Source organism: Toxorhynchites rutilus, chromosome 2 (genome assembly GCF_029784135.1).
Source record: "Toxorhynchites rutilus septentrionalis strain SRP chromosome 2, ASM2978413v1, whole genome shotgun sequence".
Taxonomy (NCBI): Eukaryota; Metazoa; Arthropoda; class Insecta; order Diptera; family Culicidae; genus Toxorhynchites; species Toxorhynchites rutilus.
The window spans coordinates 260,082,569-260,109,937 of NC_073745.1; the positions used below are offsets into that span (position 1 = coordinate 260,082,569).

General features: G+C 38.4%; 1 protein-coding gene across 1 annotated transcript in view; it reads right to left on the reverse strand.

The window, feature by feature from the left end:
- Positions 1–1,468: 1,468 nt before the first annotated feature.
- The window catches only part of LOC129771384 (uncharacterized), a 191,397-nt gene continuing 165,496 nt past the window's right edge, over positions 1,469–27,369 (reverse strand). The window contains exon 5 of the mRNA XM_055774971.1: positions 1,469–18,089. Within this exon, the coding sequence (XP_055630946.1) occupies positions 17,386–18,089 (704 nt within the window). The 3' untranslated portion in view covers positions 1,469–17,385. The remainder of the gene's footprint in view (positions 18,090–27,369) is intronic.

Here is a 27,369-nt window from a genome sequence, read left to right on the forward strand (position 1 = left end):
GTCGTTTTTGTTTTGACTTTTGTCAAAGTAAATATCAGATTACGGTTAATTCCAGGGATACCAGATGAATTTTTTGAAAGTTTTCGACGAAAATCTGAAATGTCGATGTTTATAAATATCTGCCAATTACGATTGTAAACGAGAGAATCGCAAAGTAATGTCTTAAAACAGAGGTTGTAAGCGCAGGGAGCTGAACCAAGTCATAAAGAAAAGAAATGCCATATCCCAGCAGTTTGCAACCGGTTCTGTTTGGTTCGACAGTAAAATAAATGGAATCTCTGCCAGTGATAATACAGTTTATGTTGACAGATAAAAACTTAACGATTCCATCACGTTTGAGTTGTCTCAATGTGCAAAGCTGAGTTGGAGATCCGATTGACATCGCCAACATAGATCGGAATGCGGTTGCCTAATGTGTAGAAGGCCTAAGAAAACCGCACCGGGAACGACAACAACAAAGTTAGAAAATTGTTTTTAAAAAAATCCACTATCGATCCGCTGGTATGCTGGCCATACGAAAAGTTCATTGTCCTTTCCCTAGTTTGGCCGAGGCTCAACGTGTTAATTAACGTTCCTATTGTTGTTTGCAATCTGTGAATGTGAATCTTTTGATTTACAAAACAAAAAAATAACTTTAAAATCACTCTTGCTATTGGGAGTACTGCCTCAGAACAGGAAAGCGCAAACTCAATCCGCCAGCCTTGTGGAAAAAGTGATTCGAAAATTACAATATCGAACGTTGAATGTGAGGTGAAGATCACTCTCGTAATATTCAAGCGACACCCAATATGGAACTGAACAATGAATAATTGTATTGATTATGAATAGTGCACCCGTGGCCGAGTGGTTAGCGTCTCACATTATCATGTCGGGTGTTCGGGTTCGATTCCCGTTCTGGCCGGGGGATTTTTCGTCAGAGAAATTTCTTTCGACTTGCACTGTGGTCACGCGTATTCTAGAGCTTGCCCCTCGGAATACATTCAAGGCGTGTTATTTGGCTTAAGAAAACTCAACTAAATATTAATAAATGACGCTAGTTGATGCATACGTTGAGACGGCAAAAGTTCCACAGGGAACGTTAACGCCATTCAAGAAGATCAATATTATAGTTAGAAGCTATAAACAATGTGTGGTACTGACCACAATCGACGAAAATTCTGTAGTCAACAGTAATGATAGAAAAATGATTGCGGAGATGCATGAAAGAAGTGTGGAATCAAGAGTAGGGACATCTTCACTGGAAACACTGTCGACTGATTGTTAGAGCTAGCGTGTCTGTTAAACTAGTACTGGAGAAAGAACCATGGTCAAACCACGCCAAAGTGAGCAGACTGTGATAGAGTCACAAAACTTTCATCAGTAGTAAACTGGTAGTATGAAATCAAAAAATACACTATTCACTTCTCCTGTATTATACGAAATATTTTCTCTGGTAACAACAAACAAAGTTTCTTTTATTATTTTCTCATGTTATTCTCTTTATTCATAGTTTTTCCACTTCACTTTCACTTCCTTACTTTTGGTTGGCATTGTTGTTGGTTGCCTTCCGAAATATGAACAGCATTGTTTTAAAAGTATACAGAAGCGGTGAAATTATATACAAATTAGCTTCAATTCGACGTAAAACAAACATTTTTTTTCCTTAGTTTTCACTTATCCACACTGTTGGGTGAATAAGCACTCTTCTTGCACCTTGGTTGAACCCACAAGATGTCCTCGTGTTTCCCATTTTTTTTCTTCTTTGCCACCTACTTTGTTTTGTTACTTGTTAAATTTCCTAGTTTCCAGATTAATACTTATATATATAGAATTCTTTTTTTTTGTCTTCTTTTTTAAAGTATGTGGGTGAGTTTCTCTCATTTATTTTGTTTCCTATTTGTTTAATATTAATCTACTCTCCGTGGATCCGATTTGCAACAATTTTCAATCAGAGTAAATTCCTACTAATACATCGTATATATATATATATTTATTTTCTTCCTCTTATTCACTGAAACATAGGTAACAAACAGTTCTACAAACTAAAAAGTTCAGGACTTACTGTGACTTCTTTTCTTATTTTTGCTCTTGAACTCGTTTTTTTTTGTTTCTGGTTGTTTCTTTACTTTTTAATGGTAATTCGTTTTCGCCTTAACACTCTACATTGTTATTATGTGTGTAGTTTCCAATTTAAGTTTTTTTTTGTTGTTGTTGTTAATGATTCGACTTACGTGTAAATGTGTTACAGTGTTTAATGTTAATGTCTGTGTCTGTGAGTGATGTTTATTCACTTTTGGTTACATGTGCGTGCCTTTCGTTAGGCTTCGAGATTTATTTCACTCCCGCTCGGTATAGTTTCATCTGTGTTCTAACACTCGCAACAGCAGAAACGTCTCCTGGTGGGGTTTTTTACTTGAACTATTGTTTTTTTTCTTCTGTTAGTATTTACTTTGTTATCCGTTACAACTATTATTTTTTGTCACTTATTCAAATCTGTGGCGGGGGCGATTGCTATTAAATTTTCATTCATTTTGTTTACTAACCTCTGGTCTGGTGGCTGTAGGTATGTGTTTTCGACCCGTTGCAGGGTTGACGCGTATCGGAACCCATTTTGAAACCCCAAAACCAAAAGTCAACTAAATACATCCATACGTTGGGGGGGGGGGGGGGTTTAATTCGGTGAACTCGGTTCGTGTCTACCCTTCTGTCCATCGTTTCAGTTTTTCTTTTAATGCTTTGCTGTAGAATTAGATAACTGTACTTAACAATTTTTATTCCTTTTTCACTTTTTGTAACTTTTTTTCATCTACGGTACGGTTTTCTTTTTTTTTGTATTTTTTTCTGCCTTTTTTGTTATATTTTTATTATGTAAATTTTTTATCTATTCTTCTCTTTCTTCTATAAAACACATTTAAGTTTGTTTTTGTTTTTCTTCAATTATCTAATATACTTCTCTGTTTGTTGGGTTTCCTTTTCTCCGTTTGGCTCTGTTCACTATTTGTGTTTTATATTGTTTCTTGTGTCTTGGCTGGCTGGGTAGAATTTGGCGTATCAGAACTTTCTTTTCTGTCTCTCGACCACCGTGAAGATTTGCCACGTTGGTTGTGAAGGTTTAATTTTCCCTTAGTGTCACTAACTTAGGATCGAGAAATTTCGCATTTGTGGTTATCCACAACCACTTGACGACCTGACGTCAAGAAATCGTTCCGAAGTTGTAGGGAGATCATTACGACAATTTTTTTTATTGTTTTTGGGACATAGATTCAAAGAGATAATCAATATGGGGCGTTGGAAGAATGTTGTCGGTAATTTACACAGAAGGGAAATACAGGTTGCCTCGGATTTCAGAGATATCAAATGATCAGAAGTTTATGGCTTGTTTTCACAGGTGATCTTTAAGAAGAGTGATTAAGGGCTGAACATCATATGCCTTCCACGTACTTTGAAAATCATAAATGAAGAAGATATCGTTTTTCTTAGGAAAGCTCCAAAATAAAACACTTGAGAAGATCAGTGTTTCTCTTCAAGGTCGCTTGCATACGGGCAACGAGCTCTCAATTAGGATCAATTGGATCTGTAGATTCAAATAAGACAATACCCATTCAAGTATCTGGTTTACCAGCCGAATCATCGGAGACTGTACAACGATTGCCATTAATCAATGACTGCGCCAGTGGTTGTGTCGTTAACGTCACAGCCTCACAACCCAGCTGGCTTGAGTTTAACAATCCCTGTCGATTCCGTTGAGATTTTATGGATACGTCTTCTGGTCGATGTGTTATTGGGTCATAGAAGAAGTGTTTGCCCGGCCTCGGCGATTGAGTCAAAGTGATCGAATTGTGCAATTGGAAAAAAAAACAAGAATGTGAAACCACAAATCAAAAAGTCGTCAGCCATCTTATGTGTTTGTATTTGATATTTTGAATACCATATATTTAAAAGATTTTACCACATACAGAGAGTACGTTTGCTGATGTTCCGCTCAGTATTGCGGAATTTTCCATAAAATTTACCTGTCTCGTAGACTTAACGTCTCGTTGAAAAAGGACCTAATAGAACTACATTTAACTCAAAAAAAAAAAAACTTTTAATATCAATAAAAAAATATATGTTCGTCAACTCGCCACTAGACTTGATTAGTTACACATTGGTTGAGATTTTGAAGCCTCAAGGCGAAAGTACGTAACTAGTTGCAAAAATATTGATTTTGCAACGCAATACTTTCTCTAAAATGAACAGCAATCTTTATTCAATCATCATTTATATTTGGATTGAATTGAGTTTTTATACTTTCTTTGTTGAAACAATATTTAGTTAGTGAGTAAACATTACTTCTTAGAAGAAGTGAATCCATAAATATCCATGTTTTTTGGGAATGTTGGGCGTAATATTCCATGTTGAATGAAATGCCAAAACGAATGTATCATATTTTTGAAATTCTATGATTTGAGTCGAAGTACTCAATGTACTCCGTAAAACATTCTTGAGCTCATGAATCTGATATCGCTGTTCAAAAGTCGGGGAAACGTCAAGATGAGTTATTTTAAATATTTTAAAAAATATGTTCCTTTAATCATGCCCATGATTGCTAAATATTGACAAACACGCAGTGTAAACAAATATTTTAACTTCTCCCAGTGTCCATTTTGGATAAGATCGCTTATCTGTTTTATCGTTTTACGATTTTCCGCATAAGAATTGTCGAAGCTTACGGCTTATGGAGAACAAAATATCCAAGCATTTCAACTTGAAATGGTTGTAATTACGGAAATTGCTCTTCGAAATCGATTCCATCAGGTGGTACGCAATTACTTCAAAAATCCCGAAAGATGCAAAGAAAACAAAAAAGAACCGAAAAAACTAATCAAAACCTCTCATATTACACCTTCTCACATGGATAAAAAAACACTAAGTTTCGCTCAAACTCTCAGAAATAGGCAATGAGATATACACTCTGTCCAACTTCTATAAGACCAGGTGATGATCTTGCTGCTTTGTGTCTTTGTGAACAAACAACGCTTCAATTTATATTCTAGTATATTTGTATTGGTAACTATCATACACTGCATGATTTTCACATGTGTGTGTGCAAACGTTGAGCATAAACAAATCTTTTTGTATTTTTCAAGTGTCAAGTTTCTATAAGACCAGTAACGTTTTCCGTTGGTTTTAGTTAGTTTGATTAATAAATCTGGAAAATTCCGAAAGTAAAAGTGCTCACGGATAGAGAAAAAAGGCAAATCGTTGCATTTCACCAAGAAAATGTTGGAATTAGAGAAATTGCTCATCGGATTGGACGAACCCATCAAGTAGTTTTCAATTATTTGACGAATCCTCAACGATACGGTAAAAAGAAGAGAGCTTTAAAATCCCTTATGCAATTGAAGCAATCTTTGAATCTGATTGTTTCACGGGAGACAATTCGTCAAATTTTGGTAACAAGTCCTTACATAGGGAGGGCTAAATAGGTTAAATCTCCTAATCTCAGATCATCTCACATCGAAAGACGTCTGAGTTTTGCCAAAGCTCACATGAATCAACAGTGGGACATGGTATGTCACGACAAAGAAAGTTTTCAAAAGAATACATTTTGCTATATACCATAACGAAAAGTTCTTCAATATTTTTTTTACTTCTAACTTTGCTAGGTTACCTTCAGTGACGAATAAAAAGTTCAATTTGGATGGTCCTGATGGTTTCAACGGTTACTGGCGTGATTTACGGAAGGAGGAACAGTATTTTTCAACCAAGAATTTTGGTGGAGGCTCGTGCATGGTTTGGGCGGGATTCTGTGCAACCAGAAAGCTCAAGATAGTTTTCACATCATTCAAGGATTACATACATGTTCTGAAATAGGTAGGAGGTTTTTGCGTGGATATCGTCACAAAAAATTCTCATTCCAGCAAAAACAATGCTACTATATATACCAGCAAAAGAACTAAGCAATGGATTAAGGACCAAAAACTTATTTTTTTGGACTGGCCGACTTGCTTTCCAGACTTGAATCCTGTTGAAAAACCTTGTGGGGATCCATGTACGCACTGACTAGCAAGGCACTGCACTGACTGTACCACGATTGAAGAGCTCAAGGTCGCAATTTCGGAAAAATGGAAAAATATCAAGAAATCTGTTCAGCAAAATTTAGTAAATAGTATTCCAACAAGAATTTTCCAGGTTATTAGCCCAAAGTGACAAGGTTGCCCATTATTGACATGTAAATCAGCCGATCGTTTTGTATTTTTCATTGATAATACATATGAATTTTGAAATGGTCTTATAGAAACTTGACAGCTGAAATTATCATATTTAAGCACAATAAATCAACAGTTCTTTTGAACGAAATTAACGTTAAATATACTTTATTCCAAGCATTCTACAAGGTCTGAATATATCTTGTTGGAATTCTAACTGTTTGTGTTGCAACGAAATATAATTAGGGTGGTCTTATAGAAGTTGGACAGAATGTAGACTGACAGTAGCCTAACATAAAATTCGATTTCCTCTGTGTTTATTGTGATTATAGTCGTCTTTCTACAAGTCAAGAAATATTTCGGGTACCTTTGAATTTTTTAGGTTTACTTCAGTGACAAAAAAATTCAACCACGATGGTTCTGATGGATTCAGCGGATATGCGGGGAGACCGCATATTGAAAATATCGTGAAATTCTCGCGTAACTTTTGAAAACGACCAATCTACATTGACCGATTCTCTTCATTGACTTTCTCTTTCGATACGCTCGGCCTTGCAGACAAATTTGGTGCCTGTTTTATCACATAGTTGGATAAATGAGGATTCCTTCTACACTATTGATCTTCGAACACATAACGAAATCTTGATCAACATGTCAAAAGGGTCTATCTTCTTTGATCGATTCTCTTCACCGACTTTCTCTGTCGATAACCACGGCCTTTCAGACAGATTTTGCTCCAGTTTTGCCATGTAGTTTGACAAACGAGGTCCCCTTTCACACTCCTTATCGTCGAACACATCAGGATATCCTGTTACCGCTGAGTTATTGATGAAAGAGAATGTAGATGAAGAGAATCGATCAATATAGATAGGTCCTTTTCAAAAATTACGCGAGAATTGCATTTAAATGAATTGGACTGGAAGATGAAACCCTGCCCGCCATTAACAAGTTGAACCCCGCGTCGGTCCTTATTGACTGACAACGGTCTTTCTTTGGGAGACAGTTAATCACCGGGACCGACAGTTACGAAGTATGAAAAAATTGTTGCAAATTGCTTTTGTTACAATATATGACTACTTCCTGGTCGATTTTCTGACTATATCTTTGGAAGCAGTGTCACAGTGGCACTATGATGTGCTCTCTAGCTCTCTTGATGCAGAATGCGCAGCAACAATGTTTTCAATTGCTCACAAGACTTCACGCTTTGTTTTTCAATAGAACCTATCTGTTTCGATCGATTTTCTTCATCGACATTCTCTGCTGTTTATAAACTCAGCGGTGAAAGCATTTTCAGAATGTTTCCGACGATCTGGATTCTAGAAGAGAACTTTGTTCGTTGAACTATCTGAAAAAAATACAGCAAAGTCCGTTTACAAGGCCGTTATTATCTAAAGAGAAAATCGATAAAGAGAGTCGATCAAAACAGATAGGTCCTATTGAACAGTTAAGCGTGACTTCGTCAGGCAAGAAAAAACGTGAATTCCCTGGAAGAGGGACCCCGGTTTTAACTGAAGATGAATAATCAGCTGTAGAAATCATTTCTTTTTCTGAACAAGTATTTTCTTGTTTTCGAAAAATCGGAATCATAACCACGCAATCAACCACAGCTTTCTTGCGCATACTACATACACCACTTGAAAAATTGTAAGAAGCAGAAGTTTTGGCTATTGTCTGATTAAACGGGTATTTAGAAAAATGACTAATGACATGTTTCTCGATTATAACGCTTACATTGATAATTTTGGAAATAATGAAAAATCTGAATATCGTGTGAAGATGAAGTAAAGATTACTTTGGGCATGTTAGCTTTCAATTGTTTTTCGACAGAAAAACAGTAGAATCCCGATTATCCGCGGAATAGTCTGGCTAGGTCACCGCGGATCACGAAAATCGCGCATAATGCAATAAATGACTAAAAAAGAGATGCAAACACAATATTTCAGCATGATAACTATGTTTTATCAGTAAAGGAATCATTAAACTATCCATCTATAAGGTTGTGTACACCAGAAGTCAAATAATGTGAAAGTTATGACCAAAACCAAAATGCAAAATCCTACACCTCACCGATAATTTCCGGGAAAGTCCATAGCATTACTATGGAACTCGCTTTCGCGGATCATTCGCGCGCGGATAACCGAGGTTCCACTGTACCCTTTGAGTTTATATCATCGACATTCTGATGTTGGATGTATGAGTACGATCAAAATGATCACTAATAGATGGCACCAGTGGCACTAAAACGTGTCAGGCAATGTTTTACCTTTTTTCTTGTTCAAACGCCAGTTTGGTTTTTCTTTTGGTTTCATTGCATATCATTATTTGGAAGTGTAAACAACGTTTCCATTCCTTTGTCTTCCCACACTCTCGAGAAGCTTTGTTTTTATGGTTGTTTTCTTTGAAGAAAAGTACAACAGAAACCTATCGAATGTTTTGTGATGCCTATGAGAAACGTGCTTCATCAATTTCAACCAGTGGTTTAGACGGTTCAAGAGATGAGATGCGAAGATGCGACAACGAGTGCGAAGGAAGGCCAGCAGCGGTTGAAGACAATGATTCGGAAGCGAAATTGAACCAAGATCCGTGTCAGTCGCAAGAGCCATATCATTGCGTCTGAAGGTCTTTAATTAAAAAAAAACCTTTAAAATGTGATTTGAAATCGTCTAATTTAACGATAAATAATGTGAGTATCTAAACCCTTTGCGATCGGAATTAAATTCCCCTTGAAAGAGGTCCTGTTATCTGTCCACGTTAATATTTTTTTGTTAATACCGAGCACCGTTATCTATTGTTCATAGAAGCTCCGTATTAATTTGTAAACAGATTCACTTGACATCTTAATTCGTTTAGTAAGTGTGTAAACTGTTATATGATTGAACAAAGTATTCAGGATTATTCCTTGCTGTGATGGCTGAGAGCAGACAAACGACTGCAAAGGGTTAAGTCAGTCGCAACAATGGTAAAATCGCATCAATTGAATTTCGAAGTACATCTCCACCCATTGTATTCCCCAGAACCCCTTCTGCGTGATGAAATAGTAGGGTAAGTAGTTTGCAGACCCTAAACGAGTGTTCCGGGAAAGGTTTTTGGTTTTAATGAAGAAAGTAAAGTTTACTCCAGCGCTCAACTCTCAACAACGAGTTCCATAGTGAATCTATAGGCCTTCCCGGAATATTTCAGTGAGTGATAGGCCCATGCTCTTTTGTTTTGGTCATGGCTTTACCATTATCTGACCACTGTTGTACTCGACCTTGTAGATGCATAGTTTAATGATTTCTGTATTGATGGAACATACTTTTCATGCTGAAATATCGTTCGGACCTCCTTTATTGCGTTATCCGCGATTTTCGTTATTCGCGGTGAGCTTGAGAGACTACCTCGCGGATAATCGAGGCTCTACTGTATTAATTTAACAATACGCTATTGAAAATTAGAGTTGTTTTACAGACGTTCCGTACGAGTGCCAATCTTATATTGCCAATCTCAGCTTTTTGGTGGATTGGTTATTCATATACCGGATGTTATGAAATATATCGCCGGTCGGACCTATAATATAGGGTTGCTCTCGGATTCTCAAGAGTAACCATCATAGCCGTATAATGAAATGATAGAGCGGTAAGTCACGGAATATTTCGCCGGTCGAGTTTATCATTGAAGGGTGATTGGCCGGTGAGCTCCTGTGCTGTTCGTCTTCTGCTGTGTGTGTATGAGAAAGAGAGTGCTTTTCTATTGTTTACCCCTATAAATTAGTACAAATTTCATTCTATACACACTAGTTTTCTATGTTCACTGGATATTATCCCCTTCTTGTTTGCATTGTTTCACTAGTAATGTTTAGATCAACGTATGTTCCTCTTATTTATTTGCTTTCTCCGTCGCCGTGTGATGAGATAAGAGTGTAATCGTTGGGAATAATCGCTAAATCACGCGTTAAGTTATGAAAACTATCGCTGGTAGAATTCATAATTCCGTCGCCGCGTGATAACATGACTGAACACTACTACATGGATTGAAAAGCCTCGGAAAAAATGAATAAGATTCATTTCGAGAGGTTCATCTGCCACTAGCTTATGTGTGAAGTTTCATGACATTTGGTTTTTTTTGTTCGCAAACTACAGTTGTTTAAATGAGCATTCGTATGGAAAATGGAAAAAGAGGAATATCGTATTTTGATCAAACATTGTTTTTTGATGCGAGAAATTCCTGAACAATCAATGCAGGGCTTGACGAAATGTTATTCCACTTCTGGTCCTTCGAGAGCAACAGTTTATCGGTGGATTAGTGAATTAAAAATGGACCGCACAAGCTCCAAAAAGAGGCTACGAATCCAGAAATCGTAAAACAAGTGCATCGACTCGTTTAGAACGATCGTAAAGAGAAGTTACGCAAGTTAGCTGAGACCGTAGGCATTTCAAAAGAACGAGTGGGATACATTTTGCACGAAATTTTGGGCATGAAAAAGCTAGCCGCGCGATGGGTGCCGCGTTTGCTGACCGTCGACCAAAAACAGCGGCGCGTTGAAGACTCAACAGCCGGTTTGGCGTTGTTAAAGCGTTATTGTGTGGACTTCTCTCGACGTTTTGTGACAATGGATGAAACGTGGTTTCATTACCACTATCCTGAGTCCAATATGCAATCTGCAGAGTGGCACTGAGGTATATTTCTAAGAATTAGAAGTTTCGTATTACAGAAAGGGAATCGAAATGTTGGAAACACGCTATACAAAGTGTATTACCATCGAAGGAAACTATGTTGAGGAATAATTACAGCTTTGCCCAAAAACCGATTGTTTTCATTAAAAATCCCAGATTTTCAACCCATGTAGTATGTGCTCTATGTTATGAAATAGATCGCCAAATTTCTCATAGAACGATGTTTCCGGTTGATTTTTCAGGCTACCCAGGGACAACATCCGTCACCGCGTGATATGAGAGATTATAATACGCATGATATGTTGTGGAATATATAACCGGTTGTTTTTATTATAGATGAATCCTCTTGGTTACTTTCTCAAGTCACCCAAGGAAAAGATCGTTACGCACGATTAGTCACGAATTATATATCATGTCGTATACGAACTTACGATCAGTAGCTGAATTGGAAGATATTGCAAAAAATTAGGGCGACAAATGCAAAACATACTATTCCACTCAATTTACGATACAATGTCTGGTTAATTCATTCGAGTGTAGCATATCGTTCATCAAATCAAAACTAGCGTCCTAAATATGCGCTTAGAAGTTGTCCAGAATGGTTCTAACGAAGAACCGAGAATGTTTCCTCACTAATGAATGACGAAACGTAAGCGAAGATAGATTTCTGATTTTTGATCTTCTATAAGGCCAAAAGATCCATCGGACAACGGCTCGAGAAGATGTCTCAAGCAAGTTAAAATTCGTTATTTTTGATAAAATTACTGAAAACCCGCTGATCTTGTCATGCTTACCAACCCGTATGCAGCTGCGGACGAAAACCGATGTTTTCTCTACGAACGAGACTGATTTATAAGGAAAAGTTCTAGTAAAAACGAGTGTTATAAGACACAGATGTACACAAGCATCCTATGAAGTTTTGGCAAGATTAAGTTAGCTGCCATTTCAGCGGTACCGGCTGCTGAAAAAAGGGTGGCAAACTAATAAGAGATGCTCCAAAAATGAATAGATTGTGGAATAAAATGGCCGGCCAGTTGAACCAAATGAGCTCCAAAAATTTATGCAAGGCATCCGAAGAAAAGTTACAGATTTCTTCAAAACCAAAACTATTTGTTATTTGTTATTGTGGCGCAGAGTGAGGCTATCAGGGCTCTGCATAGTCATAGTCAACTGAGGATAGTCAACTGACTATCTGACTGACTATACCCTCATTCAGTTAGTAATGACTTTTGGCTTCTTCACGCAGTTTCTCCACCAAAACGACTAAACAGTCTGTCATTTCATTCTTCCCAGTCAAATTGTCCTCATTGCATTTTGAAGTGACTACCCCCAAAACGAATTCGTTCCTCTCTTTCTCTCTCCCATGTACGTGTGCATGCATCGATGTTTGAGTTCAACGTGGTTTGACATACGCTACAGGTGAGCTAGATTATTTTGTATCATTCACGAAAATTACTCACACGTATAAAATAGCGTCAGTGTGTGTACGCTGTTTTGCACGCTAATACGCTAATGAGCTCACGATGGGTGGACAATAAACCGTCCATTGATGGGGTAACTTCTTTTTTGCATCAATAATCATGTTTTCGTTCCACTTTATATAAACGTGAAAATAATATTGCGTACGCGGGTATAAAATTAGTGTCAGGGGGAAATGGATGTGTGGATTGAAGTCAGTTGAATGAAGAGGCAGATTTGTATTCATTAGTAGAGCAGTTCTAGTCAGTGTCTTAGAATATCAACAAATATTCACGAGTAACGAATATGATTTTATTTCAGTGTAAATGACTTTTTTTTCAGCTCGAAACACACTGCCCTCATTATATTGATGACAATAACAAACGAGTTCATTTTGTTCATATCGCTGATGAATGAACAAATTTGTTATAATGAATGAAGACGGCATTGAGTGAGGTTCATAACTTCGCTGTTATTTATACTTTGAATATCAACAGCAACCAATTGATATTCATCACATTCGAAACGATATTCGTTCTGGCATTGATTTTGAGTCAAAATTCAAAAATAAACAAAAAAGCCAGACTGGACCATTTAGAGAACAAAAGCACCAGAGTTCGATGAAACGAACTTTGCAAGAAATCGCACAGGATTTGGTTGGCAGACGGTAACAACGGCATGAATAAAAACCAACCGCACGCAACTGCCTCAGGTTGAAAGTAAACAACAGCTGATATACATCTGGCTAATATGAAATTCAATTATGGCATCTTGAATAATCAATATGAAAATGACACTGGGTGGAAAAATGAACTTCAAAACATATTGAAGAACAAAAGTTCATTTGCTCATATTCACTGGTTGTCTGGATCTGTCATTTTGATTTTCGTTTGGAATATATAGGTTTTCGACGCAACCTAACCCGAAAATCTATGCATTCGAGCTTAGCGAAGATGATTTTTTTCAACACTGGTTCTAGTCGAAGAGAAGCTACGGAGAGTAGAGTCGGTCTTCATTATTCACTCTCGAAGATTTCGGGCTCTGGAGGCTATAGATAATTTGTTCTCCAAGAAAGGAATCGCAGTGCCAGAGAAGTGTTGAATGATTTTTTCAGATAAAAATTCATCATACAGTGCCCCATAAGCGAAAGTTCATTTGAGTCAAGCCCTGGATAATCGTATCCTCAAACACAATCTCACGAAGAATTAGACCATCGAGACACTTCCCAGATATCAATTGAGGTACACTGACAAAGTTACGAAGAACCAGCAAGAGAATTGCCAAACGTCCGACCCGCTTCGACACACGGCAGCGCGTTTTTCGGTCGAGCCAAAACTCGTGTATTCATTTGTTGTTGTTATTTTTTTCCTGTTTCTCCTACTATTCGAGTAAGATTATGGGTTTTGTTTCACTGTCGAATTTCAACATCTATGAACGTTTTTTTTGTCTCTGTACGTTATTGTTTATAATACTGTTTGTTTTATAGATCCCCTGTAAAGCTTGTCTCGTGGATTTTTCTCTCGTTCCTTCACTAGTTATTAATTGTTTGGTTTTCGTGTTAGTGTGTATTCGTTTTATTCTGACTGTCGCTAGCTGCTAGATGTGTACAAACTTTCGCTCGCACCTATCTCGTTAATCTCGATCTGTGTCTTGATTGAAGAAGGGAAAAAACTAATAGTAACGACGAAATCAGGTCTGCCTTCTTCTATATTGGATGAGTTGCAAGATGTTCCAAGTACGAGGAGTGGAAAATTGTGCAGATTTTCGTGTATTCATTGCTGCATATTGGCAGCAATCATCGACAGAAAGTGGTTGCCAAACCTCTCGTTTTCGGTCACGCATCAATTTACTATTCGATTCGCGAATGATGCCCACCACAAAATGTCTTTCAATCTTCCTTCTTCTTTAGTGATAAGTTATAGTGTTTTCTTAGATAGAGATATACTTTTATATGTAATAGATTTGATTTCTTTTTCGTTTTTTTTCTATACTAACATTATTTATTTGTTTTTTTTTTATTTTTTTCTCGACTCTATAGTACAATAATTGGAATCAATTATCTTGTAATCACCGCACTTGAGGAAAAAAACGATTCCCATCATTTTGCTTCCAATTTGTTCGTTAGTTCTAAATAGTTTTGTTGTTTCGTGTGGAAGTGAATGTTTTGGTTGTGAAAGTGAGATTTTCTTCCGCCTTCTTACTCCGAACGAATGGCAAACCCAAATTCCGGCAGAGATAAGAAACTGATGTGCTTCTTGTGAATTTGAGTTTCTAAGTGATATTTTTTTTTGGTTTTGTTTAGAACCGGTCAACTTCGAACAATGTTTTGGCCTGTTTTCAATACTTTCCTACTGTACAAACATAGCGATTCCGTGAACGAGCTCCTGTGCTGTTCGTCTTCTGCTGTGTGTGTATGAGAAAGAGAGTGCTTTTCTATTGTTTACCCCTATAAATTAGTACAAATTTCATTCTATACACACTAGTTTTCTATGTTCACTGGATATTATCCCCTTCTTGTTTGCATTGTTTCACTAGTAATGTTTAGATCAACGTATGTTCCTCTTATTTATTTATGTTTTTTGCTGCTCGCCCCAACCATTACTTATGCCATCGTCGGCTATTCCCGCGTCAAAACAATGGCTTGTTACTACTAGTTTTACCATTTTGCTATCACTATAAAAATAAGTCCTCGAAAATATATCTGTCAATTGGTACGAACAAATCAACAACACCTCACTTCGTTGCAATAAAAACATAATGCCAAGAACAAATACTTCGGGTGGGTTTTCTCTGATCGACGTATTCTGTTTCAGTTACTTTAGCCTTTATTTTGTTTATGGTTTTACCTTTGACCTACACGAATAACATTACAACTTGATGACGTCTCTAGGATTTTATTTTGTTTCTCTGTTTGCTGTCTCACCGCTTGCCGATGAATGAACGTGTTTCATCTTTATTTTTTGTTGTTTTCACTGTTCCTTTATTGTATTTCTACACCGCTAAAATTACTTCGTACATTCTTCCATCCGCCTCCAGTAGCTGCTGAATAAACTTCTTGGCCGTTTTCCTCTTTAAATCTCACATTTATGTAACAAATATTGGTTATAATTTCATTTGTTTTAATTACTATTTAAATGCTAAAAATATGGCTTTCGAACGTTAACAATTTTGTTTTTATTATTATTTTTAGGTTTTATTTATCCTTGGTTTGGCCATCGATCACGGCCGTGTTGCTGTTGTTGTTGTTTTTTTTGTTGTTGTTGCTGTTTTGATGTATTTTTGTTTCTCGGGACAAAAATAGTCCACCACTGGTCCTGCGCTATGGCAACCGTATTTTCTTTTCTTTATTAATTTTATTCTGGAGAGGAACCAATCGTAGGCCCTTCCGGTGAACCCAACCACTAGCGGTCGTGCCCTGGACATGCGATGCTCCACGATACAAACATGATGACCGATTAGTTTTAATTTCATTTGTTTGATCTAAGGTTACAATTTATGATAGATTCTATTTGGGTTCGCTCGGCTGCCACGCTCACTTCAGTATCTTTGCGTGTGCAAGAATGTGAGAATGCCCCCCAACACGAACAAACATTCTTATCGCTTTTATTTTGCTTGCTCCTCAACGAGTATAAAAGTTAAGAAACTGTTTCCATTAAATTTTTGACTACTAATTCCAACTAGTGCATTTATCGTTCACGATTAAATAAGTACAGTTTATTGGTGGATACTGTATTCTCGCTTCTTTGTTTTGTTCTATCTCCTTAGGATTCTTGTTGTTTTGCCGTTCCATCGATAATTTCGAAGTAATAATGTCGCAGTCCACACTTTGTATCCACTTATGCTTTTTTTGTTTGTTTTGTTTGTATGTTCAACAAACAACGATTGTTGTAAAAATTGACCGACTAATTATAATAGAAACGACCTAGCTGTACCCAAAACCCAAGTCCACATTTACGCTACCAATCGACACTTCCAACCCTTGTCCCCCTCTTCTTTTTTTCTACACTCACCTTTCAGCAAATATCAGATGGTAGCGGAGGATTTACCGAATGATTCGAAAAAAAACACATTCTCCTCTCTCCACTCCATTCCCTTGCTTCTTATTGATTTTGCTTCGTTTGACCACTAAAACGCTCGAAATAAGTTCTAAACTTAACAACGGAAAAAATCTAACTCGAAAAATACTTGTTTGCTTACACATGTTGTTGTTTCATCTTGTAAAAACTTTTTTTTCTGTTGAACCTTTTCATTTCTTATCTTCTTCTACTGTTAGCTTTCGTTTACGTCTATTAGTTTTCTCACTTTGCTTAACAATTAATAATTTTTTATTTCCCCTAAAATTGTTCATTATTATTATTCTTTTCCCCTTTCCGCGCACTTCAAACTTCCACCTGTAGGTGCACCATTCATTGGCCCAGCCCAGTGCACTCTCGCCCCTCTTTCGCCCGCTTTTCTTCTGTTCCCCACCTTCTTTTTCGCTCTTCGTGTCCTTCTCGAGCTGGGCCCCATACACCTCAAAAACAAACGCGGGCCTCGGAAAGGTATAAAATTGAAAAGATTACAACTTCCACCCGATGACACGATGATGTGCTGCCTTCCACCCCGCGCACCACCCACCACACCAGGAAACGCACTTACAACAGCCCACCTGATATAAAAATGCACCTTTCCTCAGCTCCACTCACTACTCACGACTCGCCTAGCTCTCTTTCTCTTTTAGTGTCGCAATTTTTGCATAATCTCCGCGGCGTGGGTTGAGGGGTTTTTGGCGTGGTGGATTTTTGTGCTTCTTTTTGTTAATCATTTGTTCTCTTCCCGTTTCTAATGTTGTAGAACCTCACAACGATCCGGTTTTGAGTCGAATCGTCAATTAATGTTATTTTTTGTTTCTGATTTACTTAATTTTCGCTTGCTTGTTTGTTTTTTTTTTTGTTTGTTTGTTTGTTTTGATGTTACAGTTCGGGGTTTTCTTTTTCGTCATACTGAGTTTCACGTAGTTTTATTGGTGCTGATTTGTGTGGGGTGTGTGTACTTTTTCGTGTGTAAAAGAAAGTTCTTGTATGTGCGTGTTGACTTAGTTGGTAGTGCCCAAGGTTTCACCTTAACTATAACCCGGCCAGTTGGAGCAAGATCTTCGTCCATGCGACAAACTCGTCCAAACACCGCAGTCGCATCGTCCACGAGTTATTAAAGTAAGTGTTATAAACCGCCTTTACACTACTTAATTTAATAAATGACGACGACGATGCTAGCGATGACGCGGATGATGATGATATCGATGATGCTACCGAAGACGCCGGTGTCGTCCAGAGGCCCACCCCAGAGGAACCGGGACTGCTGGTGGAGCCATCGACCGCCCTAGGCTCCTGTTGTTCCGGGGAGGACACAGACTGCTGTGCCGCTCGGCACTGACCCGACTGCTGCAGTGCTGTCATTGTTGCGCTTGATATACTCGGGCACGTGCGTAATCGGGGCGGCAGCTGGCTGCTGAACATCACCTCGGCGAGAATATTGCGTGTGGTTGTACTACTCCTACTCCTGCTGATATCGTTGCTACTAGAAGAAGAACTGTGGAGGCTGGTCGTGTTGGAGCTAGTTTTATTCGCGGTCGCTACTTTGTCCAGTTGGGCCCTTCCGTTGGCACCATCGTCACCGCTACCGCTGCCATCGTCCGGCTCGTCCTGCAGCAGGGGATCACACTTCGCACAAACACCGGACAGAGGATTCGCCTCACAGTGCCTATAGCAGCAATCCTCATGGCCGCTATTCGATTTCATCGTTTGCTCACCCGTTTCACCGATGTTCAGATCTGGACGGAAAAGGAAAAAACAGCGAAAAATGTTAGTTTTTGTTCCGTTTGGCAAGCAGAGATTAAAAGTTTTTCAGTGTACCTAGAAAATGTAAACTCTCACTGCCACCTTCGTCGGTTCCGAATGTACAGTTTTGGTTCACTGTACATAAGTAAATACTGTACCGTAAGTAGCGACGGTATAATGTTCTTCAGTTGGCGTTCTTTATTAAATAAGCAGTAATTATGAATAATAATGGCTCAACTGAATGTAAATTTTTAAACATTGTTTTCAACGTAGCCAATGGTGACAATAAATTCTAAATTATTCAAATGATCATGTCAGAACCCAAGTGTCTCCGCCCAGAGAGGTATCTGAGCAGAGTTCCGCAGTGGGATGAGTGAATGAGATCGAATATAGACAAAGCAGGTTTGATCTATACTGATCGATGGTTTTATTACGACTGAGTGCTCTGAACATTTCGTGTCCCTTTTATACGATCAGTCCCATAGTCATTTGAACAGCGCGATTCTATATCGGTTGCGTCTGGAATATTCGCTATAATACAATTGGGCTTTGTATAGCGGGTTCGTTTCCACCTGTTCCTATCCCATGATAATTCTCTGGTTATTGTTTGTGTGTTGTGATTGTTTACTTGTTGTTTTGTTGTGATTTTTTTTTGTGCTGTGGTGAGTATTATGTGTATTGTGTTTAGAATAATGTTTCATCATTTTTATAGGTGATTATCCCAGGAGCAAAAATAGTAAATAAATAAAATATTCTTATATGTGTAATTCACTAACTATTCTTCCTTTTCAGGTGCGGATTAAGGTTCTGCCTGCTGAATTTAATATGTTTAGTGTTTTAGTGTCAAGTGTTTATAGTAATATGTAAAGTGTTGAAGATTTTAAAATAAAATTGTTTTTAATAGAATCGAAGTGTGTTTCTGTTTGGTGGATTCTCTTTTTGGCCAGTCTGGGCCGTAACACCAAGAGTGATGGTAATGACATAGACCATCATGACCAGTCAATCTTTGGACGTAGAGCTACGTCTTTCATTAAGGGTGCAAAATCAGGAAACCGTTTTTATGTAATAAAGTTAACTTTAATAACTATTTTTGTTGCGAAAGGGCTTTTGACGATTTACATACCAAACGAATCGGAAATTACCTAAGATTTGTTTTTATGCTATATATTACTATCCCCTGATGTGTAAATGGATTGAATTGTTGTAAACTAGAAGCATTTCCATTTTCCCATACATTTGTTGTGCTCATTTGTGAGCTTCCCTACCCATGCCGTCAATAACGAGCAACTTATCGACGATCAATGAAGGGGAATGATTCAAAGTCTTCGTGAAAAAAGAAAAGAAGAAGAAGAAGAACGGAGGGGAATATTTGTCTAGAGCAGCGGTACTCAACCTTTTTTTCAGATGGGCCACAAACACGTGGTAGTCATGGTGTCGCGGGCCGCTTGTGTCTAAGACTCGACCGCATTGTTAACGTAGGAATTATGAATGCCGAAAAACAAACATTATAGTAATTCAAGAATGAAACTTTTTAGCACAAATATTTGGTTGCACTGAGGGCCGTTGAATGAATGCTCTCAGTGAGGGAGAGGTTTCATTGTTTGCGAATGTTTCGCAAACTTCCAGTTTCCACAGAAGAACACAGCACTCACTGCTGAAAATAGCTTTTTCACACCCAGCTTCAAATGCGTTGCACTTTGATGACATTTTAAACCCTGAAACAATGCTCGATATCACGAAAAATTAATTGATCGATCGGAATGTCAGCATTAAATCATTCACGATTTATTAGTCATCTTGCTAGTGACCATTTGGCAGCGACAGCGGCAGCATTCCAAATGGTCTTTGTCAAGGCCGAATGTTTTATTTAGTTTTCCAAATTGGCCTTTTTTAAGGCTAGAGGCGTATTAACTGAGAAAGTCTGAGAATCTGAGAGAGACTCTATAATTCAAAACATCATCATCATTACACCAATAAATCCGAACACGCTTCCAAATTTACAGAATCTCTCTTCCACCATAAATTCAACAATTTGTACGTGTGATTCAATTATACGCAACAATCTCCACATATCTGTATGAAAACTCGCACCATGTTGGTTTTCATACCGTTATGTGAAGATTGGTTATATTTTTAATATTTTTTATGCTTATCTTGTGCAAGCTCTGCACGTTCGTTCAACATGGTAACAATACAAAAATTGAAACCAGCCAGGGTAAGCACGATATTTATACTACTTTCACGGCCATCCGACGACATGCATCATCTACTGAGTTCTTATGATATCACCAAAATTTACAAATTTTTGTGATTTCATTTGTTGGCTTTTAAAGCTGTGAAAAATTAGGTCAATAATTAACAAACATCACTTATACACTTTTTATCTTTTGAAAGTAATTGTAATACCACTTCTCTCAACCGGCAAAGAAATGTTAACGCTCGAATCCTTGCTCCCCAAATGTTACCATATCGTTTTCGAAATTTTCAACTTGCACTCCAGTACAGATGCAAGAATGATGTGGTGCAAAAATAAAGAAACACTCTCCACCAGACGGCGTGAAAATCAACACAGTGTCTCCACCGAACATACATCACTATGCGGATACCAGTCTTTCATTTGTCCTATCGAACAAATCAGCTTTGTCTGAAATCAGTATTGAGAAAGACTGCGGTCTGCAAGTTCGAATTATAGAGGCTTTAAAACTTCAATTTATTCGGCTTTAACTTTGAGAAAAAAGCCTATTTGGAAAACTAAACTAAACTCTGAATTATGAATGTTGTGAAATAGCTTGTTTATACTCGATAAATTAAAAAACGCTGCATTTTCTATTTCTATTTCATGAAACCGTGTTCTGTTTTCTGATTTTGCACCATTACTGAAAGATATAGCCCTACGTAAAAAAAGGTGATGATTTCATAGGTTTTCGTTATTGTTACACATTAAAAATAGTTCAAAATAAAGTAACACCAGATGGGCCAACCGGAAAAGTCTGCCCGGCCCGCGGGCCGCAGGTTGAGTATAGCTGGTCTAGAGCATAAATATTGGATCTCGCTGAGGCAAACTTTCAGTATCATTCTAGATACGAAGCAATGAACATCGCTTATTCCTCCTTGTTTTGCGTCATCACATTTCTTCGTTTCGTTTGAGCTGTGGACGCGACCAAATTGCTTACTCGCTGATGTATTTTGTTAAATATATTTTTAAATATAATGTTTTTAGGGGTCCGCACATTTTGTACTCTAGCGGCACATGTTCACTGGATAAAGACAAATCGGGAGGCTCAGATAAAGGAAACGACAGCAAAAAAAAAATTATAGGAGGTTGTGTTCAAGACACAACCGCATCATTGACGTAGAACTACGCTGTGGTTTAGTTCAAGTCGCTTGTTTATAACTGCGGACATTGTTTAATAATGCTACGAAAATTTTGAAATAACCATTCTACCAGTTTGGTCGCCCTGAGATGTTTTGACGTAGAACTATGTCTTTCATTAAGGGTGCCAAATCAGAAAACAGGTCACGTTTTTATGAAATAAAGTTAACGTTAATAACTATTTTTGCCGCGAACGGATTTTGGTGATTTACATACTAAACGAATCGGAAATACCGTAAGATTTGTTTAATATGTTATACATTAGAATCCCCTGGTTTGTAAATGGTTAAATTTCATGAAAACTTTAATCGTTTCCATTTTCCCATACACTTGTTCTGTTCATTTGTGTGCTTTCCCGAACAGAGCGGTCAATAACGAGCAACTTATCGACGACCAACGGAGGGGAAATCGTAGGATTTAAAGTCTCCGTGAACAAAGGAAAAGTAGAAGAATGAAGGCGAACACTTGCCTAGAGTATAAACAGTGGATCTCGCTGAGGCAAACTTTCATTCGGCATCGGACTGTTGAGCAATCCAGTTCACTTTGCTTTCGTTGCGCTTCGATCTAAGATTGGACCCCACCAGTGCTAATCCAACTTGGATATCGTCGTTTGGTTTTTCTGTTCGTTTTTCGCGTTATTCGTATCGTGTGTTTTTCTTTCCTGTGCACCCGTGGCCGAGTGGTTAGCGTCCCACACTATCGTGCCGGGTGTTCGGGTTCGATTCCCGTTCTGGTTGGGGGATTTTTCTTCAAAGAAAATTCTTCCGGCTTGCACTGTGGTCACGCATATTCTAGAGCTTGCCACTTTAGAGTACATTCAAGGCGTGTTATTCGGCATAGAAATCTCAACCAAGTATTAATGAACGACGCTAGTTAATGAATACGTTGAGACGGCAAAAGTTCCACAGGGAACGTTAACGCCATTCAAGAAGAAGAAGAAGTGTTTTTCTTTCCGCGTCATAAATTGGACGCTTCGCGTAGTGTGATGAGCAAGAAGAAGAGGAAGGCAGGCTCGAGCCCTGCAAAAAACGAACGCATTGCCAGGGGCAATAAAATTTCGAGGCAAGCGTCATCTAATGATGCACGCGATGTTGGTGCAGTGAAAAACGCTCGCACTGAACCGAGCCTTCGAGAGTGTCACACCGCATCGAATAACAGCGTAGTAGGTGATTTCGGCACGTCAAGCGTTAAGCGTTAAGGTTGTGAACCAAAAAACAGGAAGTGGTTTATATCTATGGTATAACCGCAAGGGTGACGTAGGACTATCGTTGATTTAGAGATCATTTGTTCGAAGTTGAATCTAAATCCATCCTGAATGAATGAATAAATAAATATTTGGGTGACTTCAAAAACGAGAGTGTTACGTTGGAGACTCAAGGTTTTATGCATCCAATATTGGATACAAAAAACCTTGTTCTGAAGAATAATCTTCAGAAGCTTTCCTGCTAACTGCACTTGATTGACAAATCACAAAACCAAATGTATGTGGTCGCAGTATTATATGGATAGAAAACATTAAAATAAACTCGCTTGAATGTAATTTTCAATTCCAAGGGGAACTGGCAGATTATTTTTCAGCAACGATCATTTCTTTCCAGGTTTCCTCTCGATAACCAGCAAACGAAAAAAGTTGCGCACGTGTCTGTGTGTGTGTGTGGCGGCTGCTTCTATGTCTTCCCGAGGAACCGTATTTCGATGCTGATACTCTCTTGGTCACGAGAGTATCAGCATCGGCTTTTCTGCGCTCCCTCACAGTTAAAACAAACTGATTGCATTTCAGGTCAGGTCAGGCCAGGTAATGAATCCCTCGATCCCTCGCCGTTCATCTCGTTCAGTAACGATGTTGTCTTGTCGATGTCCTCAGGAGTCGTGCACAAATTACGTAACGCTAAAAATCCGAATTCTGAACCACCTCTCCCCCCCCCCTTTCGTAACGCAATTTCCTATCTCTAATAAACAGAAAGTAACGCAACATCTACCCCCTCCCCCCTTATTTGTGCACGACGCCTCACGAAAAATGAATCAGTTTCACCACCACAATATCATTTCAGTATGCTTTTCGTGCGTGATTGAATCGAGAGAAGGTGTGGTTTACGATGGCAATTTGGAAGGCAAACTAGAGGAGAATGAACTCTCTGAGTATGAAAATTTCGGCGACTGAGCAATAATCGATTGAAAATTATATAATTTTCTCGATACGAAACATTTTTCGTTTTTCATGTTATGCATCCAATATTGGATACGGAAATATTCTACTGATGGGAAAGAATAATCTTCAGAAGCTTTCCAGCTAATTACACTTGATTGAAAAATTACGAAATCAAATGTATTTGGTCGCTGTGTTTGCCATATAATTAGAAAACATTAAAATAAACTCTTTCGCATGGATGTATTATTCAATTCCCACGCAACTGGCAGATTATTTTTCAGCAACGATTAGATCTTTCCGGAATTTTCTCGATGCTGTATGGCATCCACATGAAAATTCTCGTTTCAGTTTGGCCTGTAAAAACTTTTCTAAACTCTAATCCATCAAATTTGGAGCCCTGAAAAGGGCCGTTGATTATATGCTAAGCTAATATAGCACCCTCTCCTTGGATTAGATGGGCCAGCTGAATGTCCTTGGGCATGATGTCGTCACATCACGTTTCACGTTTTGCGTGGATAGCACACAAATTTGTATCTTCGAATAAGCCTCCTGCAGCGTCATAACAGCGGAACTTTGGAAGCGCAAGTCGGTTTTGAAGTCCTGAGCAATTCCACGATCCAAAAGCTGCAAAGGTAGCTTGCGGATTAGCAATTCGGTCGACTTCCGATAGCGATGAATTTCACGCAAAGTTCCCGGTCGATAGCGATGTGGCTTCTTCACCTATCCTGCGGCTGGTGCGCTTATCCGAGCTGCTTCCGTGTGCCTTACCACTGAAAGACTAACTAGCTATCTGCTTGGTCCCAAACAAACGAGTCGTCACGGTGCGAGAGTAGAGTAAGAAATGAACGAAAGCAAAGGAAGCGTCATTTTATAAACCATAAAAGTATAGAATCTAAACCCCACCCTTATTATATTCGTTGCTTACCCTGAGAGAGAAACGAATAACATCGAAGTAAGTATACAGTAATGTATTTGAATCCGGACACTTTGCGTTACATTTAATACCATACCGCAGCCACAACATTTTCTGCATGTTGAATTAATGCGATTGATTAGTAACTATCAAGAAACTATCAGTAACTATATTAGCAACTATTAATCGCATAAATTCAACATGAAAAAAATGTTATGGCTGTGGTATGATATTGAATGTAATTCAAAGTGTCCGGATTCAAAAGCATTACTGTAAAAAAGAGTTAACTCGACTGAAATTTTTTCGGTTCGGCCTGCAAAAACGAAATTAAGGGCCCCCGCCGACTGCAGACTGACTTGTCGACCGATAGTTCGGTCGGCTTCTTAATCAGTACGGAGAGGTGTGCACGTGCGCAAATTACACCGATTCAGTTGCGTCGGTTTTTGCACCAGTAGGCCGATCCGACCAAACTGTCGGCTGAAAAAAAGTCTATAGTGTGCGGGGGCTCTAATTGAAGTGTACAGCATAATGCATAGACGTAAGTATGAGCTTCCCCATCTCACATTCCAATAAGATTAATGGGTTTCCAAGTGGGCGCGCTACATACGGATACGAATGATTTCAATAACCTGTTTTCGAAGCTATCATTAAGCTATTGAAACAATTTTTCGACTCAATAAATAGCAATCATATAACTCTTGGACATTTTATCTTTTGTATGAAATGATTATCATACTGTTCCGTTGATCCGAAGCAGAATGAATCACGCTTAAAGAAGGAATGGATTTTTTCTTGGAATTTAGTCAGCAGAAATAATGCCCTTTCCCAACAATTAAAAACGACAAACGGTAAACAGTTTCATCAAAGTGATTTCTTCGATATGGGGATATATTCACTACATCATGTCATATATTTCATATTTTTCATTATGAAATTCATATCCATGGCACCTATCGGTATCGAATTATCGACACTACTCGTTTCCATTTTCGTTAGTCATTCGGTGGTAAGGCACACGAAGTCAGCTCGGATAAGCGCACCAGTAGCAGGATAGGTGGAGAAGCCACATCGCTATCGACCGGGAACTTTGCGTGAAATTCATCGCTATCGGAAGTCGACCGAATTGCTGATCCGCAAGCTACCTTTGCAGCATTTGGTTCGTGGAATTGCTCAGGACTTCAAAACCGACTTGCGCTTCCAAAGTTCCGCGGCTATGACGCTGCAGGAGGCTTATTCGAAGATACCAATTTGTGTGCTATCCATGCAAAACGCGTCACATCATGCCCAAGGACATCCAGCTGGCCCATCGTATCCGAGGAGAGCGTGCTATATTAGCTTAGCATATAATCAACGGTCCTTTTCAGGGCTCCAAATTTGATGGATTAGAGTTCAGAAAAGTTTTTTACAGGCCGAACTGAAAGGAGCATTTAGCGAAAATCGTGGTTTCGATAATAATTCGTTACCGGTAGGTGCCATGGATATGGATTTCTTAATGAAGAATATGAAATACATGACATGATGTAGTGAATATATCCCCATATCGAAGAAATCACTTTGGTGAAACTGCATTATAAAATTATTTGTGTACGAATGCCGCAATCGATAGTCGACTCTAATTTGCGCTGGGTAATTTCCTCGGAGGACTCGATTCCTCCTTTGAGCATTAATAATCTCTTTCTGGCAAAACGATGTGGTATTAATCACATTATTTGAATGATAGAATGAATAAGTTTTCTGCCAATTTTCTTTCAACCTCCAAACGTATCTTTCTCCCGTTTGTCGTTTTCGCGTTCGCTAATCCTTTCTCACAACACCCATTTCTAGTTTGAGAAATTGTTGAGTAAACATTGTTTGTCAATGCGCGTAGAGCGGGAATTCCTAAAGATTCATTGCACCTCTAATAAATTGCCGAAAGACGTGGTCTTACGTTGATCGCACTTGATTGAAAAAATCAAAAACGAAATGTATTTGGTCGCAGCATTATATGAGTAGAAAGCAAATAATCGCTCGAAAATGACTTGATTTTCGCGATGTGAAACATTTTCCGTTTTTCATGTTATGCATCCAATATTGGATACGAAAATTTCCACTGATGGGGAAAAAAATATTCAGAAGCTTTCCTGTTAATTGCGATTGATTGAAAAATAACAAAACCAAATGTATTTGGTTGCAGTGTTATATGGATAGAAAACATTAAAATAAACTATTTCGCATGAATGTGTTTTTCAATTCCCAGGGGAACTGGCAGATTATTTTTCAGCAACGATGATAGCAACGAGAATTCCGCGCGTGTATGTGTGTGTGTGTGGTGGCTGCTCCGATGTTTCAAGCGGAACCGTGGCATCACTCTCCTCCTGATGGATTCCCTTTTGGCCTTAGGTGCACAAACAGGCTCTTGGTGACACCGTTCATCAGCGCTTTCATGATAAACGAAATTAGCTTCACAACAACAGCGACAACATGCTCCAATCGCTGTTCAATCATAACTGAGTGGGTTTACGAGCGGCGCTCGCTTATATACCGATTTTTGATTTCAATAGCCTGTTTTGAAAGCAATTTTAAGACTATTGAAACAAGTTTTTGGATGAAAAAGTAACAAGTATATGACGCGTAGACATTTTATCTTTCAAATGAAGTGTTTATCATACCATTTCGTTCAGTTGTTTAAGAGCTATTAACGCTCAAAATCTCGGTCTCCGGCGTAACGCTTTCGTTCTCGAAACTTTGGTTTTACACCCCGGTATAGAAATGAAAGACGTAGTCCTACGTCAAAATTATCTGGGGAATACCAAGCATCTTGAATGTCTTACTGGAATGTTATAAGTTATTTGGGTTCGC